At 37.6% G+C, this 17,583-nt stretch overlaps 2 protein-coding genes across 2 annotated transcripts; one reads left to right on the top strand and one right to left on the bottom strand.

Moving 5' to 3' along the window:
* The first annotated feature begins 12,475 nt into the window (after positions 1–12,475).
* Positions 12,476–13,506, top strand: LOC105381511 (ubiquitin-conjugating enzyme E2 T). The gene is made up of 2 exons (XM_011551249.3): positions 12,476–12,881; positions 13,177–13,506. Exons 1-2 carry the CDS (start codon positions 12,620–12,622, stop codon positions 13,389–13,391), a joined length of 477 nt encoding a protein of 158 aa, XP_011549551.3. The 5' UTR covers positions 12,476–12,619; the 3' UTR covers positions 13,392–13,506.
* Positions 13,507–13,637: 131 nt separating this feature from the next.
* On the bottom strand, positions 13,638–16,292 carry LOC105381519 (kxDL motif-containing protein CG10681). The gene is made up of 3 exons (XM_011551260.3): positions 16,065–16,292; positions 15,708–15,881; positions 13,638–14,365 (listed from the first exon to the last, which is right to left on the bottom strand). Exons 1-3 carry the CDS (start codon positions 16,202–16,204, stop codon positions 14,026–14,028), a joined length of 654 nt encoding a protein of 217 aa, XP_011549562.2. The 5' UTR covers positions 16,205–16,292; the 3' UTR covers positions 13,638–14,025.
* Positions 16,293–17,583: the final 1,291 nt, after the last annotated feature.

The raw sequence follows: 17,583 nt of genomic DNA, 5'->3' as shown, positions 1-17,583 counted from the left end.
TACGAAAAACTAAGTTTCGGTACATTGATGCGCTAACCGCGACTGTATTTCGTGGTACCTATTAAGCCCCATGCACACGCTTGCTGTTTGTCACAAACACCGCAAAGAGCAAACAAAGTCCCAAACACCAACCACAATCACCGAACACAAACAGCCATCCACATGCTCGGCGAACGCTCATAACATTCCGAACCGGCAAACACGGCGGACGACGAGCTATTACTTTCGGGTTGACATATTTCTATTATATAAATTAAAGCAAGAGAAAGAAAAAAGGAAAATAAAAAGAAAGCAAAGACGATGGTGGGATAATAATAATAATAAAAAAATAATTAAAAACCGACTTCTTCTTTTTAATTATTATTTTATAGTTTTTAGTTTATTTGCAATAATTTTTAATCAAAAGTAAGATGCAAATGATACCAAAACGTCCTACTAATCAATACGAACCATTCAAGCCTAAACACGAGGTAGTTGCTATATACCGTTGAGGAGTTCCCTTGACTGCCTTCCGTTTCCATCATCAGATCAGCTCAAGGTCACCATCATATTTTTTTGTTATAAGAACTATATTTACGTTCTTAATTTCATTAGAATCGGTTAATATGTGTCCAAAATGGAAATTCATACCCTGTTTTTACCCCTTTACCCACCCTAAGGGGTGAGATAAAATTCTGAAAAAAATGGGACCACCTGGGAGCTCAACTCAATACAAAAAAAAAAGAATTTTAAAAATCGGTTCATAAACGGCGGAGTAATAGGTGAACATACATAAAAAAACCCCGACGAATTGAGAACCTCCTCCTTTTTTTGAAGTCGGTTAAAAATACATAGAAATCGTACAATGTACTGCTTTATTTGGGCTTAAATTTGTTTTATATTTTTATTTTGATAAGCCTCCAAAAATTACAGAATCGTAGGTGCTGACCAATCATCAGACATTTTTTACGCTTTGCGCGCCAACGAAAAGTGTAGCAAGTAAATACGTCCGCCTCCTCCAAGCTCAGCGCGCATACTGATCGCTGCCAGACGTGTGGATACGTAGCAAACTGTTTGCCGAACATCCTTTGATCTGGCAAGAAAAACCGACACCGATGCCGAACACTGGCGAACACAAACACAAACAGGCAAACAACGACAAACACCCATCTACACGTCAAGCAAGCCCCATCCATACGCTTGCTGTTTGCCATACCCCATTTACACTGTCGCCTCGCGTGTGACGCGAGTGTGTGTTTACACTCTCCTGCAGAGTTCAGTTCTCTTTGAGCTAGCAACGATGGAGGACGTCGAAGTTTTAGCCGCAACAATAAAGAATTTATGTATGATCACCGATTACTTCGCCGTTTATGGACCGATTTTGAAAATTCTTTTTTTTTTGTAACTATTGGGTTGAGATCCCATTTTTTTCAAATTTTGATTCCACCTCCAAGGGTGGGTAAAGGGTTAAAAACAGGCTATGAATTTCCATTTTGGGTACCTATTAACCGATTGTAGTTAATGAAATTTAGAAAGTACATAGGTACTTACCTATATTTTTAACATTAAAAAAAATATGATGGTGACCTTGAGCTGATCTGATGATGGAAACGGAACCGGAAGGTAGTCAAGGGAACTCCTCAACGGTACTTATTTATTTATATTTAAGTATAAAATATTATAAAGTTACAATAAAAAAGGAGAAGAACATTAAAAGAAAACCAACAATGTACAAAGGCGGGCTTATTGCCGTATATATATTGTATATAGGCGGGTATATAGCAACTACTTCGTGTTTAGGTTTGAATGATTCGTATTGACTAGTAGGACTTATTGGTATCATTTGCATCTTACTTTTGATTGACAATTATTGCAAATAAGCCAAAAAATTATAAAATAAAATAATAATAAACATAAATAAAGAAACGACTTCAAAAAGCCATTAAAAATATAAAGGTTTAGACATGGTTTAGACCATTTCTATGTGACAGTACAAATATATCTAAGCCAATCTAAGCAGATACTGTTTTTATTTCTTACGTTTTAGTGTTTTTTGAAGTCAGTTTTTTATTTTTTTTAAATTTTTTTTTATTGAAATAGTTATTCATATGAAATTAAATGTTTCATCTTGCAACCAATCCATTATACCACTGAGGAAAAAAATACTACGTTATAATTATACGACGACGAACCTGCGCGGCACTATGTAGAAGCCAGAATGAAGCGGACGCGCGAGTGTAAACACTCACTCGCGTGCGACGCGAGCTCGACGCGAGCTCCTTTGACTCGTGCCCCAAAAACCGCTCCGGACGCGAGCGCCGCGAGTGGCGAGGCGAGCGAGGAGGCGAGCCACGAGCGTCTGTTCACACTCGCGCCTCGCCCCTCGCCTCCTCGCTCGCCTCGCCACTCGTGCGAGAGTGTAAATGGGGTATCACAAACACGGCAAACAGCAAACAAAGTCACAAACACCAACCACAATCACCGAACACAAACAGCCATCCACATGCTCGGCGAACGCTCATAACATTCCGAACCGGCAAACACGGCGGACGACGAGCTATTACTTTCGGGTTGACAATGTTGACATATTTTTATTATATAAAATTAAAGCAAGAGAAAGAAAAAAGGAAAATAAGAAGAAAGCAAAGACGATGGTGTAATAATGGTGGCGATAATAATAATAATAATAAAAAAAAAACTGACTTCTTTTTAATTATTATTTTTAGTATTAGTTTTTAGTTTATTTGCAATAATTTTTAATCAAAAGTAAGATGCAAATGATACCAAAAAGTCCTACTAATCAATACGAATCATTCAAGCCTAAACACGAGGTAGTTGCTATATACTGTTGAGGAGTTCCCTTGACTGCCTTCCGTTTCCATCATCAGATCAGCTCAAGGTCACCATCATATTTTTTTGTTACAAGAACTATATTTATGTTTTTTATTTCATTAGAATCGGTTAATATGTGTCCAAAATGGAAATTCATACCCTGTTTTTACCCCTTTACCCACCCTTAGGGGTGAGATAAAATTCTGAAAAAAATGGGTCCACCTGGGTACTCAACCCAATACAACAAAAAAAGAATTTTCTAAATCGGTTCATAAACGGCGGAGTAATCGGTGAACATACATAAAAAAAATGCGCGTCAACGAAAAAGTGTAGCAACTTGATACGTCCGCCTCCTGCAAGCTCAGCGCGCATACTGATCGCTGCCAGACGTGTGGATACGTAGAAAACTGTTTGCCGAACATCCTTTGATCTGGCAAGCAAAACCGACACCGATGCCGAACACTGGCGAACACAAACACAAACAGGCAAACAACGACAAACACCCATCCACACGTCAGTGTTTGCTGTTTGCCATTGTTCGCCGAGCGTGTGGATGGGGTATCAGTGTTTGCTGTTTGCTGTTTGCCATTGTTCGCCAAGCGTGTGGATGGGGTATTAGATGTACAGATTGCATGACAGCTATCGTTCATTTGTTTTTTGTGATGCTAGAGTAAACTCCTCTGTTCATTGTTTATCTACTTGCCTCGATAGCGATCTGGAGCTTATTCCTAGAGCGAAGGACATGACTTCGCATATTTGCGTTCAAGGGCCGTTATCGCTTGATTTTGTATTATATCGCAATCACTTTCAATCTGACAGGATCTGTCATTTGCGGCGATTGTATGTTTTTAATACGCAATTTATTTTTAATATTATTATCGTAATTCGGCCCTTCCGCATCCAGCTACCTACTACAAAATATAAATTGATTGTTATTTATTTAGGTGGAATTTTACCAAACGCTAAATGAATTTAGTCGCCTGTCACGTCTGTCAGTTAGGGTAAATCGTGGTATAACTGGCATGTGTCAGTAACTGGCACTTTGACTATAAAACTAAATATATTAAGCTTTTGGATATAGTAAGACCATTTTTGATGTGTTTACAGCAATCTCCAATTATTCATTGATATTATAGTTTAATTTTACGCCGCTAGGTGGGTATTTTCCGGCGCTGGAAATTATCTCAGTCAAAGCGGCGAAGATCGCCAAAAAAATGCACGTGCGTTAAGTTTTTCTTAAGGAGACACCAAAATTTGTATGGCCTGTTTTCGCGAAAATAAATAAGTTTTTGATAGTGTGACAATAACAAGGAAGTAGGGGAAGGTCTAAACAATATCATAATAGCCCGATTCACTGTGATTTTAGTTGCTTTTGAGTTATATTTGAGGGTGCTAGTTACTGAAATGTAAATTATATCTTCACTTAGTAACTGGCACCCCCCTGCCAGTTACTAATATTTTGGGTATTGTGATTTTAAGCTATTTTATACCTTCTATCGACAGAAAATACGATTTAAAGTGCACTGTAAAAACCCCCAGTGTCTAGGCAGTTTTGTTTCAATAACTAGCACGGGGCTGCCAGTTACTAATCTGCATACATTTTTTTACGCACCAATAACTGGCACTGACTAGTACGGTAAACATTTCTTTCATGTTTCTTTTCAGAAAAATGACTAAAATCAAGGCAATCTACAGTAGTCTGTAATTGTCCACTGCTGGACCTCTCACCAGCAGTGACACTGCACTCTGTTCTCGACCTTCCTCATCCAGCCACTACCGGTCAGCTTTTTAAGGTCGTTGGTCCAGCTGGCCCGAAGGTATCCGCCGCTACCCTTGCCTGTTCGTGGTCTCCACTCTAGAGCGCGTTTGCCCCACTGGTCATCGGTTCTTCGGCAGCTATGGCCTGCCTAATGCCACTTGAGCATACAGAATTTAAGAGCTATATCGGTTACTCAAGTTCTCTTACGGATTACCTTATTTCTGATATGGTCCTTCAAAGAACCACCAATCTTTCCAATGCCCGCTGATTGATTCGGTGGACCAGTCCAACCGTCAGTGTCCACGTCTATGATCCATACGTCATCACCAGTAAGACGCATTGACTGATGACCTTTGCCTTCAGGCATTTATGTGAAAATTTGTCAAATCTTCCCTTATGCAGTCCAATTCAGTAATACATATTTTGTTTTATGCACCTTACAGCTTCGTTTTCGAAGTTCCTTCTGCCTAGTCGAATAGACTGTCCAAGGTAGACATAATATACTGTTGCTGCATTAAGGCCGCTATGCATGTTACAACGAGGGAATTCCAGACCTGCGCTAGGTCTAAATGGAATCAAAGGCTTTCTTATAGTCCTTGAAGAACTTGATAGAAACACGGTTCGTGATGACCTTATAAAACAGCTTGAAAACATGACTTATAAACAAAATTGGTTAAAGAGCTTCGAGAGCTGAGAGAGAAGCTGTTCGAGAATAGTAATATCTTTCAGAAGAGCTGTACTAATTCTGTCTTTACCCAGAGCTGAAAGCCGTAAAAACCTTCAATTTCCTCAAGTAATTTCAGCTTAGAGGCAACTATACTACTGTCAGCAGTCTTCAACTTAGCCAGGTCACTTCTCCCAAGCTGCTGAATGAATACATCAAGGTCCACAAGCATTTGCTTTCTCCATTTCCGTTTCCAAATCCAAGGGTTTCTCGATTTGTTGCATTCATATGGACCCACGATTCGTCGCATACTTGTACTGTCATTTTGTCGTAGAAGTCGACCATTACAACGGTGATTTTGAGTCTTACCGGTACAAAACCTAGACAGGTAATTGTACATTACCTAATATCAAATATATTATTGATTTTAGAGTACTTATTGACCTAATTGCATGATTTTTTAAAAGGTGCCAGTTACTGAAACATCATGTGACAGTTACTAATTTTTATTGCCAGTTACTAGGTTTTTTGGGGGTAGTGGATATAAACTTCATTAAAATCGAATATTAATCATATATCTTTACCATTTATGCCTATAATTGTTCGTCATCTTATTGCCAGTAATTCAAGCCTACCAGTGCTTAAATCAGGCCAATACTTTATTTTTAATATATTTTTTTGTGTTGCTAGTCGCTTAAACTGCCAGTTACTAGTACTTTTACCCTAGTACAAAATGTATTTAATTTGATTTAGGGCCACTTGCACCAACATGTTCAATCTAGATTTGTGTCAAATCTCGATTTAAGAAACGTCAGTCCATATAAAATTTGACAATAAATCGAGATTTTACACTAAATCGAGATTTAATATGTTGGAGCAAGTGGCCCTTAGCGTTTGGTAATAGTGACCATTTTTTCTATAATAAAACTAACACGTAACTAATTAAAGTAGTAGTTGAGTTAGAAAGGGCGAGGCAAGGACAAAGTATTGTGGGGCTGAAGCATGCTTTGTTGATTAATTCTTGTCACCCACTCCTAAGAAGATAGAATATGAACATGGAAACATATCGTTATATTAAAATACGTATGCAAGACTGTTGCCGTGATGTGCCAAGGACGATCAGAACCGGATATACTTGTATTTGCAACGTCCTTGCAACACAAGGGCAAGTTGCATTTTAAATAAAGACAATTATTATAATAATGAGCTATGCTTAGTCCCCCTGAAAGATAGCGTCCGCAACGAAATGATCCGACAGATAACTAAATTTACTGACATAGCTCACCGAGTTAGTTAGTTAGTAAGCTTAAGTGGCAGCGGCAGGTCACATCTGTCGAAGAACCAATAACCGATGGGGTAAATGTGTTCTGGAGTGGAGACCGCGACTAGGCAAATGTAGTGTAGGCAATCGGTAGAAAAACTCATTCCGTAACGTGCTTTGGGAAATTATAAAATAATCTATAGTTTTGTCGACATGAAATAATCTGCACTGTCTTGTCCTCTACAACTTGCTATTGGCCTATTGCTATTGCTACCACTTCTTATCAATCAATCCTAAGGAAGTGTCACTGTTGCTTACGAAATGCTGCGCTAACCACGATTCTATCTCGTCGCATTAAAGGTACCGATGGCATGGCAAATCTCGTTCGATCGTTTTTTATAAAGGTAGAGAATAATCCATCAGGTCACAGATGTAACATTGAGGTAAATGACTAGTAAATAAATGCCACAGCCGCGTAGACATGGGCAAGGCCAGTTTACCTACAAGCTGATCTATTTTAAGCGCAGTTTTAAAAATACATCTGTGCTTTATCTTATGTTAACGAGGATGTTGAGGTACTTTAATAAATAAATATCTTTCTATCAGCCTAGCCTAGCCTTAAGTTTGATAGATTGCTTGATATTTATATTTTGCTAATCAATCGTACTTTTTTGTATGAAAAAATAAAGTCGTACTTTCAATAAATAAACCCTATGGATGTTCTCTGTTCTCCGCATATTTATATTTTCGCAGGGAAAAAGCTATGTAAATACATTGACGAAAACATACGACATGAAACTTAGACCGTACTGCTAATCGCGATATACGGGAGTGACGTTTATCTACGTGGATAACGGACGCGTGCAGTGAGGACTGAGACACAGCATGCATGCACAGCATGGCAACATGGCGTGGTTGCACGTCACCCATCGCTACAGATACCATGCATGGGCAGCAGTGGCGGAGGTCAATCACAATAATTGCGGCGCCGAGCTGTGTGGACAGAATACTGCTTAATTACCCAGTCATGTGTGGTGCAAGTTTAAATATGGTTAAAACTGTTTGTTTTGTGATTACTTTTTTAACAGTAAACTCAGGATTGAGCGCTCCGCTCACTGCTAGAGTTGAAGCGGCGTCGCGGGAGCGTCACGACGCCTTTAAGAGTCAGGGAATTAGTATGCCTCATTTACAATAACGCGTTCTCGCCTGCGTCTCGACTTCTTAAGAGTCGAACTGGACTCGCTTATAGAAAACTAGCTGTTCCCGCAACCTTCGCTTCGCCTTAAAAAGTATTCCCGTGGGAATTCCGGGATAAAAAGTAGCCTATGTTCTTTCTCAGGGTCTAGACCATATGTATACCAAATTTCATTCAGATCCGTTCAGTAGTTTTGGCGTGAAAGAGTAACAGACATACAGACACAGTTACTTTCGCATTTATAATATTAGTTAGGATTAGGATATAGGAAAGGCACGCTTCTTTGTCGCCACCCGCCGCGACGCCGCCTCGACTCTCGTGCGGTGCCTAGGTTTCAGGAAGCTGAAAACTGCTTTAAACCGGTTCATTTGTTTGTAAAACTGCTGGTGATGTCACATAGTGCACGCGTAAACATCGTTAGCACACATCATATGTCAAGTTTTCGGCAAAGTTATGGCTAAGGCAGTGTGTTAAAGCTCTTACCATATTTCTTAAGGCTATAGGCACAGCCTTTATCATACTGGCGACGAGCGAGCGATTTTGAAAGCAAGGCGAGAGACGCTAGTGTAAATTACACACTATTAGGTACTTAATACGGAATAAGTTCATTCTGCTACTCGTCAGTGTGATAAGCCCCGAAGGTTTATGAATGTTAAGGCTTCACCCAACTGTTATTTTTATTATCATCATCATCAGCCTATAGCAGTCCACTGCTATAATATCCAGCCACCTTTCGCAAGTCGTCACCCCATCTAGCCGGAGGGCGTCCCATACCTCGTTTGCCTAGTCGCGGCATCCACTCCAGAACACGTTTACCCCATCGGTCATCGGTTCTTCGACAGATGTGACCAGCCCACTGTCACTTAAGCTTACTAACCCGGTGAGCTATGTCGGTGACTTTAATTCTCTGTCGGATTACTTCGTTCCGGATGCGATCTTTCAGAGAGACTTCAAGCATAGCTCTTTCCATAGCTCGCTGAGTGACTTTCAGTTTGTGAACCAGTCCCACTATTTTTATTAATTTGCCAATACTATTTATGCCATGTATGGAGCGTTTGGACCAAACTCCTATTTAATTGTCACTGTGTGAATGCAATTTCGGTGTCGGTCATTTGGGACTTCGAGAAATATTATACCACTTATTTGTATGATACCTACCATAATAAATTACACATTCTTACACATTCATATTCCACATTTTATGCTTGCCTAGTTGATTTATTATAATATTTTTTTCAGATTCAGCATATCAAGCGATTTTATTGAGTAAATGAGTTTCAAAAATAGTAATCTTTGAGAGCCCTAGAAGAAGCTAAAGTTTGGGAGAAATGGCAATATAGTGACAGTAGCAGCCCTACGCCCTCAGTTACATGAAAACCAAAACATTGAAATAATAACTCGACCGACACAATAGGGTTTGTTGGACAAACATTTAATACGATGTTTTTATACAAATTATACAATATCGTTACCACATCAAGTTTGTACCGAAGTCTAGGTAAAATTCCTCTGATGGAGGAATCCAAAAGCTGATTTTAACTAAAAGGAGGTTGTCGCAAGAAGCCTTTACGATACACATATCAACTGTAGCAAGTAGCAACTGTATCTTATATCTGTGTCTACTGTCTATGCTTTTTAACTAACTTCGAAAAAAGGAGGGGGTTCTAAATTCGTCTGTATCATAATTATGTACATATTTTTTTCTATAGAGTGAAAAATACTAATTGCACATTGATTTCACAACTACGAGTAACTACGCTCGAAATTCTCCCTACATAATTTACTATTGCTTATCTCGCGTCATTACTATTTACCTGTAAAATGGAGCAAACACATCTTGTTGATAAGTTAAGCTTATAACGTCATAAGCGTGATGAGAACATAACATAGAATGCAATGAGAAAGATGTTGTGAACTCTACTGCAAACGAAACAATGTGTGTGGTTGCAAACATCTCGATTTCACCAAAGAAATTCGGTAGCTCGGTCTTCTTTGAATAGAGCCAGTTAGATTTTCGTCAGTCGCTGAGTACCCAGGGTGCGCCGGACCTATGTATAGGTATGTTGTATATTATGTATACAATAATGAAGTATAATAATCAACTTAAGTACAGGTTAATACATTACGCGAGGAGGCTCCTTTCATGCAACCCTTTCAATTACAGTGAAGATTAAGGAAATAAAATCACATGTTACTTATAAAAACGAACCTTTTTATAAAGCCCCACTTTTTATCAACAACCTAAACGATTTATAGTACTTATCTGCCAAGTGACATGCGCGTTCGATAAGTAAAGATTTATCACAACTTCGAAACCATTCGTAATGGTGGAACAAGTTTGGGCCTTGTAAGGGACACCACTTATTCTGGAAAACACAACGATCCTATTGCGATTGTGAGAAACATGACGGAATTCCGAACCTAAATGCATTGTGCATTGATTATGCATTGTAACGTAAATAAAACTTGATTACGACTGTTACTAGGAATAGTAAGCAGCAGTTTTTGGCTTTTTTTTAATTAATTGCTGGAATCTAGGTAACATATAGTCTAGGCACTTTTAGGAAATAGCTTTTAAGTTATACTTTTATCTAAATTACTAGTTTACCCTAGTATTAGCCTTAATAGATTAATTACAATTAGGTATATTTTCAAAAAAAAACTTTTGTGTTGTTTGTTTTCTTGTCAAGATATTAAAAAAGGCACCACATATAACTCGGAATATGCCTCTACAAAAGGCAATAACCAGTTTCCAATTAAACTAGATTTAGCAGAGGCTTTCTTTGGTGCCTTTTTTCTTTTAATGACGTCAGAGACACCTTTAGCATAAATAATTAAAAACACAATTTGTTGTTCAATAGGTATTTTCAAAATTTGTTGAAGTTTTAAACAAATTCTGGTGAATTTTTTGTAAAATTATCATTATAGATAGAATATATTTTGAACAAGGATTACTTGTATATTTAAAATAACTCTATGCCAACCCTATCTACCTGCGTTCGGGAAGGTTTATTACAAGCCATCAAGAATGCTCTCAAAAAGTGGGTTTGTTTTGGTCTGGACACTTTATGTTAGCTTTATAACATTAATGTAGAATGTAGAAGTATAATAGCCTCCAAAATTTTCTACCTATATCTATTCCTTAACAGTACTTAAAGGTGACAGGTAAGTTAAATTTATGGATTTCTGAAATAATGTGATATAAGGTTATTCATGCTTGTAAATAGGAGAATATCTCCACCATGTTATCTAAAGGTTGAATTTATTTATACAAAACATACTCACACAAAATGTGAATATAGAAAAAGTAAGTACACAAAGGCAGGCTTATTGCCAAAAAGCAATTAGTTCCAGCCAACCCTTGTAAACATACAAAATGTTTTAAATGTTATGCTGTTTGGCAAAGGCTTCATCTATAGTGCTTTAACATAAATGATGCTGTCACATACTTATATTGGGAGACTTAGGTTCAGCTGTGGGTATGTTGGTGTATGATAAATGATGATAAGTAATTATCTCTCATGAGAAATATTATTACAACTGACTATTTCACATAAAAAACGTTTTAGCACCTAAATTATCAAGATTACGCCCGGAAACATTCGCGAATCCAATGATAGAGGCCAACATACGAAAGATTAACAGATATTAACTACTTACTTAAAAGATTAACCTTAATGTTACATAAACCGATGCCACAGTACAATATATCGAAGGAAAACAAACATATAGTTATGATAATGGCACGGCCAGATCGATATCGCACGGTTCGACTGCCACCGACGGAATCATAAATAACTGAGTTAAACACACGTTCCACTCCAATAAATCAACCCAAGTATGCGGTGTTCTTCCTCAGTTTACCTTGAACAAGTTACGATACTAAATTATCAAGGTGAAGTTAAGAAAAATGCACTACTTACCGAAAATAGACGAGAAGATTTTTCTAGGAAATGCACCGCAGTCTTTAAAGTAATAACACGTGCTGCACTTGAAGTGTTGGTGGTTTAGAGTGTTCGTTGTGATATCAAATGGATTCTGCACAAATTATCTATCAGATTTACACGGAGATTAACTATTTCGTACAATAATTAAACGAAATTCGCGAAGTTTCATTTGAAAACACGTCTTTACGCACCACAGCGATGTGACACTGACAGTAATTTTTGACATTTACAACACAGACTACACAGGAAGATTAACACATACTAGTGATGATTTAATTCAAGGCGCCGACACACTAGCGGACTGAAGTCGTCAGGACAGGAGTCCTGAGCCATCAGCCCCCGTATTATGTAACTCCGAGTGGGGTTGGTTGGTATAAAATGGCTGACAACTTAGAGCATTATTAATTAATAACTTTTTACTGACTTATCTGATTTCACAAACGTTTATGTTGAATGTAAGGATATATTGTTAGGCTTCTTGCATATTTCTTTCACTAAGATTTTTGGTGTTTTCGGTTAATAAGTCTCTAAGTTGATACCAATTATCACCGGTTGCTAACTCTCAAAAAGTTACAAAATACGGGGGCAGAAGTTGCCGACGGTGCTTAGTTTTATTTATACATGTTTTTTTTTAAAATTAACCTCAAAATGTACGAACGTCTTTGGCGTTCAGCTTTCGGACTTCCTAGAGCTGGCAGGAACTGTCCCAAAAGACCGTGCACACTATGAGTCACGGCTGACAGCTACGTCCGTAAGCTGTCGTCCGCTAGTGTGTCGGATCCTTAACGGTCTCACACAAGCGCTCTAATCTGTGTCGTAGTGGTGTCATTGTCAACTTCGAAATTATTTACTTTCTCTTTGATCGAATTTCTACCGCTACCGAATGTAAACAAAAAGTTCAAATACTTACCAATTTTCATTAATTTAAAGTTATTACAAGTTAAACTAAGGTGACAACACCAGAAAACAGACAACCTTAATAATGGCGCTAGCACCAAGCCAGCGATCCGCGAGGATCACACGGGAGATGAAGAACTTCGAGAAGCGATCCCCCTACGGTATAACTTGCATACCTCTTGAGGGGGACAACTACGACGTGTTGCATGTGTCCATGCTGGGCCCGAGGGGTTCCGCGTACGAGAAGGGCATGTTCCGACTCATCATCACCATCCCGGACAGATACCCCTTCGAACCGCCGCTCGTGAAGTTCAAGACTCCGGTTTACCATCCCAACATTGATAAAGGTGTGTTTAAAATTTATTTACTTACTCCCAAGTCTAACTTTGTCCTGTTGATACCATTGGTACATAAACTCATAAAGGGATAAAATCGCACAAAACTAAGGAACCATAAAGCTTATAGCAAACTGAGGACTGGTATTGAGAGGATTTATTAGTAATTTATATTTATCTACTTTAGCTCAATTTTTACTTATAATATAATCAAATGTATGTAATTTGTAGCATATTTACACTTTTAAAGACTGACCTATCCACTTGTTGTAAAATGTTATAAAAATACTCTACTTTCATCTCCCAGAGGGCAGAATCTGCATGGACATGCTAAAAATGCCTCCGAAGGGTGCGTGGGTGCCGACCATCACACTGGAGACGCTGCTGGTGTCGTTGCAGACCCTGCTCGGGAACCCCAACCCCGACGACCCACTCATGATGGACATCGCCAACGAGTACAAGAATGACAAAGAAACGTTTATGAAGAATGCTAGAGACCACACTGAGAAATATGCTAAATGATTTGTTTTGTTTGTGTTTGTATTTATAAGTGCCTAGATAAGTTAAGTTTTGCATGTGATATTTATTGTAAGGTTATAAAAATGAGTGTAAATAGTAAATGGATACATTTTGCAGCTTTCTGTTTTTTATTTTCAAGACTATGTCATACATTGAAAAATGCTATGAATATAATTCACTAGAGTAAACAATCCCTTATTTATATATTTAACTTAGACAGAAACAAGAGTCTTAAAATGAAATAATCTCTAGATATTGTACTTATTTATTTCATAGTGTGTAACGTCACATCATCCATATTTTTATTTTATTACAATTGGACTCTCAGCTACATCTTTTAGTATATGTTCATGTGTAATATGTGGAACTGGTATACAGTACCTTGACAAGTAGTTCAAAATTGATTCACATAACTTAGCATAGGCAATTTTCTTATCTAATTAACATCGCAATTTTAGACACTGGTATGTAAGAGATCAGTAATTAAATTTACAACAAAATAAACATTAATATAACATTAACAAAATGTACTATTAATTGTGGTTTCCTTGAGTTGACACTAAACAGAAATCAAGAAGTATGCATCACAGATTCACAGTAAAGCAAAATATATATCAAGTCTTTTTTTTTTATTCTTTCAACCGGTATCTGTGCTAGCATCGTCCCCAGAACTTGCACTTTCCGTCTCTGAGGAGCTACTGCTTCGTTTAACCTTCTCTTCCTCAACTCCTTCAATGGCACCGCTACCGGAGGCCTGACAGTTCCCGTTACCATCGGGCTTGCTAACTTTTTTGAATTTCTTCTTCCTACTCTCTTCACTTGTGCTTGGTTTCAGAGTCTCTGTGGAGACGGTAGACACCATTCTGGATTCCGGTTTTGTTTCTGGTGGCTTGAATTCTTCGTCATCTTCATCAACTGGCTTTTTGTTAGCTGCTGAGGCTGCAACGGCTGCTTTGTAGGCCTCTGGGTACTGTGAGCTGAAAATCAAATAGGATTTTGTTATTATCAATAGTTGATAGATACACATTGAGTTATAGTTAAATACCATCCAATATTATTTACTACAACCACAGAATAATAACTAGTACCAGGTACAGAAGTCCATCTTCGCAATGGCTATCAAAGAAATATGACTCCATCCCATAAGCAATAAGATCTAATTTAGATCGCGCTCCAGCCGCACACGTTTTTATTTACTTACCTACCAATTTATTTTTGAGGGAATATGCGCCTTATTTCACTGGACTACGGTGCATAATAAGTTATACGTGGTTATACGCATTGAAAAAGAAGCCACCTTAGGGTTGCCTCAGCACCACAGACTTCAACGTTTACTAAGCAACGGACTGAGTTTGTAAAAAGAATGTCATGATATTAAAACAAAATAATTTGAATTTAGAATACAAAGCTATTCCAAACTTATTTTCTATTGGAAATGACTAGTTGAAGCTACGGCAATTTCATAGTTAAAGACCTATTCATAGATCTATTATTTGAAGTAAAAGTAAAAGAAAGAGGTAGATAGGTACCTATATCTACGTAAAACATTTACTTCAGTCAAAAAATGTTTTTTTTCTTCATAATGTGTGATAATATTGAGATGAAATTGATCATGATGTTCTGTTTTAGTTTAGTTGAGCACGAATCCCACTCAGCTCACATTTTATAATCGATTCATTAATACATTTTGAAGGTAGTTGTGTCTGTAAATTTAATACTTTAAAAAAAAAATTGGAATAGACTTTGTTCAACATGGGGAAAAAAAGGGTTTGTAGTTCGTATTAATTTCATTTCAAATAAGGAACGTAGAAGAAATCAATAAAATACTTAGATTAGTTTTACCTGTCAGCATCTTTTGGTAATCTAAAAAAAATTAAATTTGGATCACGATCCGTATTTAAGCAATTAAATACGGCACAGTATTTTTTTGCTGCTTTTTTTCTTTTTATGTCCATTTTTCTATTCATAAATTTTAATAAATACCTAAATACGACATTTATAAACTAGTACGAAATAGGAACAAATAGCGCGCGCGTGTATCGTCTTCCGCTTGCGGCAGCCGACTAGATTTGCCCACTCGACGCGGCAGGCGCCAGGCTGGCGCCTGCGCCGCCCACGCGCGGAGTGACACAGGCCTGCTACAACTGATATTCCACTCATTAGTCTTACCCAGTTAGCTTACCTACTTAATACAAATAACATAGTTACAATTAATACTTAGAAGACCACTTTTAATGTAAATTTTTGCTTAGAAGTCACCTACTACTGTCGAGATGATAAACCCAATATGATAACTTGAATACAAACATATCTCCTTACCTCAGTTTAGTTTTGATGGCTCGTATCTTTTTGAATATGTAGTTCAAATCTTTCTTCATGTCCAGTAGGAGTTGTGTGTGCTTCTTGAACTCCACGGAGGCGGTCCTCAGGCGACTCGCCGACAGCTGGTTGCAGTTTGTGAGCATCTCGGTTGTTTTCTCAAAACGCTGCAGCCTGAAATCAGATAATATTATTGATTAGACTTAGTTACGAATACCCAAGAACATTTTCGATTCCTGATACACAAATAATTACTAACACTTGATCATTCATCAGTTCATTACATATAACGAAGGGTGTAAGACTAAATTGCTTGGTAGTTTTAAAGTTACAGAACAAAATTCGGATCAAACTTACATGTTCTTTTGAGCTCGTATGAGTGTCTCTACATCGTTCTGATCAACCATACCAGCGAGGCCCTGCACGAAAACCTCGGGGGCTGAATAGTTTTGGAAGCACTCTATAGAAAAATCGCTTTCTGGCGTGTCGTTAGCCATTTTAAACAGAATTAATTAAATATATTGGAAATGCAAAAACAACACAACAATCACAACACCCAGTTTTGCAAAACACAATAAAAAACAAAACTGTCAGACTGACATTAGGGAAGTCCTAAAATTGATCCGTAATTTACGGTTCATTCACAATCGACATTATAAAACATCACTAGAAGTGCCTGACATATTTTTTAAATTTTCATCCCCAATCTGTCAAAGGCATTCTATTTTTCCAGCCTACCAGGCCAATGATACCAACCATAGAAATAATAAAACGAAACTTTATGATAGAATTAATCAAGACTTGAATCTCACCATCATCATACCATCTTCGATACCATGGTGATTAGGTCTTTCCGCCTTTCCTACATAAATCTATCAAAAATCAAGGAACATAAGTATACTTACTTCTCTAATCGATGTCCACGGTCATTAGGTAAGTACATCGAATACTACCTACCTAGGTGTAGTTAGGTATATGTTGTTGGTCATTGGTCCAGCAGCCAGCGGGCATCCCCGATACGTTTCCTGTCTCTAAGCTCCATTTTACTTTAATATAATCCTTTTTGATAAGAGGGACCCTAAGTTAGCTTATACCTGTAGTGTAGAGTTATCTACTCTAAAAGATCGACTACTAAAAATACTTATATAATCAGCTAGGTAATGCCTATTTGAAGAACCTAGAAACAAGAATATAATGCATACAATTTAGAAGTTATTTTACAAAAACGCCAAAAAAGTCTTTTTCGGCCAAAATCTAAAATTAAATTCTTCATTCTGGGTACTTCGTTCTTAGTGCTAGGTTCTAAAAAAAGGCTTTATCTTGATGAACATTTATGTATTTTTACCTACTTTTTGTAAAATCAATTTTGAAGAGAAGTTATGATTTTTTTAATGTTGACAACGCAAGACAGGCGCAATACATTGCCTTTCAAGAGTAGGGGGGCAGATTAGCGTAACGTAAAAGTAGTTAAAATACCTAAATCTGATAAATATCATCCACATGTTATGCCTAAATAATGTGAGTACTTAACCCTTAATTCACTTCCTGAGTCCCTGGGACGCGTGTTTTGAAACTATACAAGGCCAGAACGCAGAGGTTGTGACTGCTCGCGTATATTTTCAAATTAAAATGGTGCCATGATTTAGTTGAAAGTATACAAGGCCATTACGCACTAATCGCGTATATTTTCAAGTAAGTTAAGCCAAAATTATGGCTTGAAAATATACTGCAGCAGTTACCACTGCGTACTAATCATGTATATTTTCAAGTGCCAAGCGGCAATGCGAGCACTTGAAACTATACGTGATTAGTTACCAGGTAGCCGTTTTGAATAGTTGCTCTCTCTTTCTATCATGCGAAATAGTAATAAGTCTAT

Source organism: Plutella xylostella, chromosome 20, assembly GCF_932276165.1.
Source record: "Plutella xylostella chromosome 20, ilPluXylo3.1, whole genome shotgun sequence".
NCBI lineage: Eukaryota > Metazoa > Arthropoda > Insecta > Lepidoptera > Plutellidae > Plutella > Plutella xylostella.
The sequence above is the reverse complement of the archived record's forward strand: the minus strand, read 5'-3'. Positions and strand labels throughout refer to the sequence as shown.

Bases quoted from the DNA above. Each gene is read 5' to 3' on its own strand.
- LOC105381511 (XM_011551249.3), top strand. From the start codon at position 12,620: ATGGCGCTAGCACCAAGCCAGCGATCCGCGAGGATCACACGGGAGATG. The intron at 12,882-13,176 runs GTGTGTTTAAAA...TTCATCTCCCAG, and splicing joins CCATCCCAACATTGATAAAG to AGGGCAGAATCTGCATGGAC.
- LOC105381519 (XM_011551260.3), bottom strand. From the start codon at position 16,204: ATGGCTAACGACACGCCAGAAAGCGATTTTTCTATAGAGTGCTTCCAA. The intron at 15,882-16,064 runs GTAAGTTTGATC...ATCTGATTTCAG, and splicing joins ATACGAGCTCAAAAGAACAT to GCTGCAGCGTTTTGAGAAAA. The intron at 14,366-15,707 runs GTAAGGAGATAT...TTTGATTTTCAG, and splicing joins GCCATCAAAACTAAACTGAG to CTCACAGTACCCAGAGGCCT.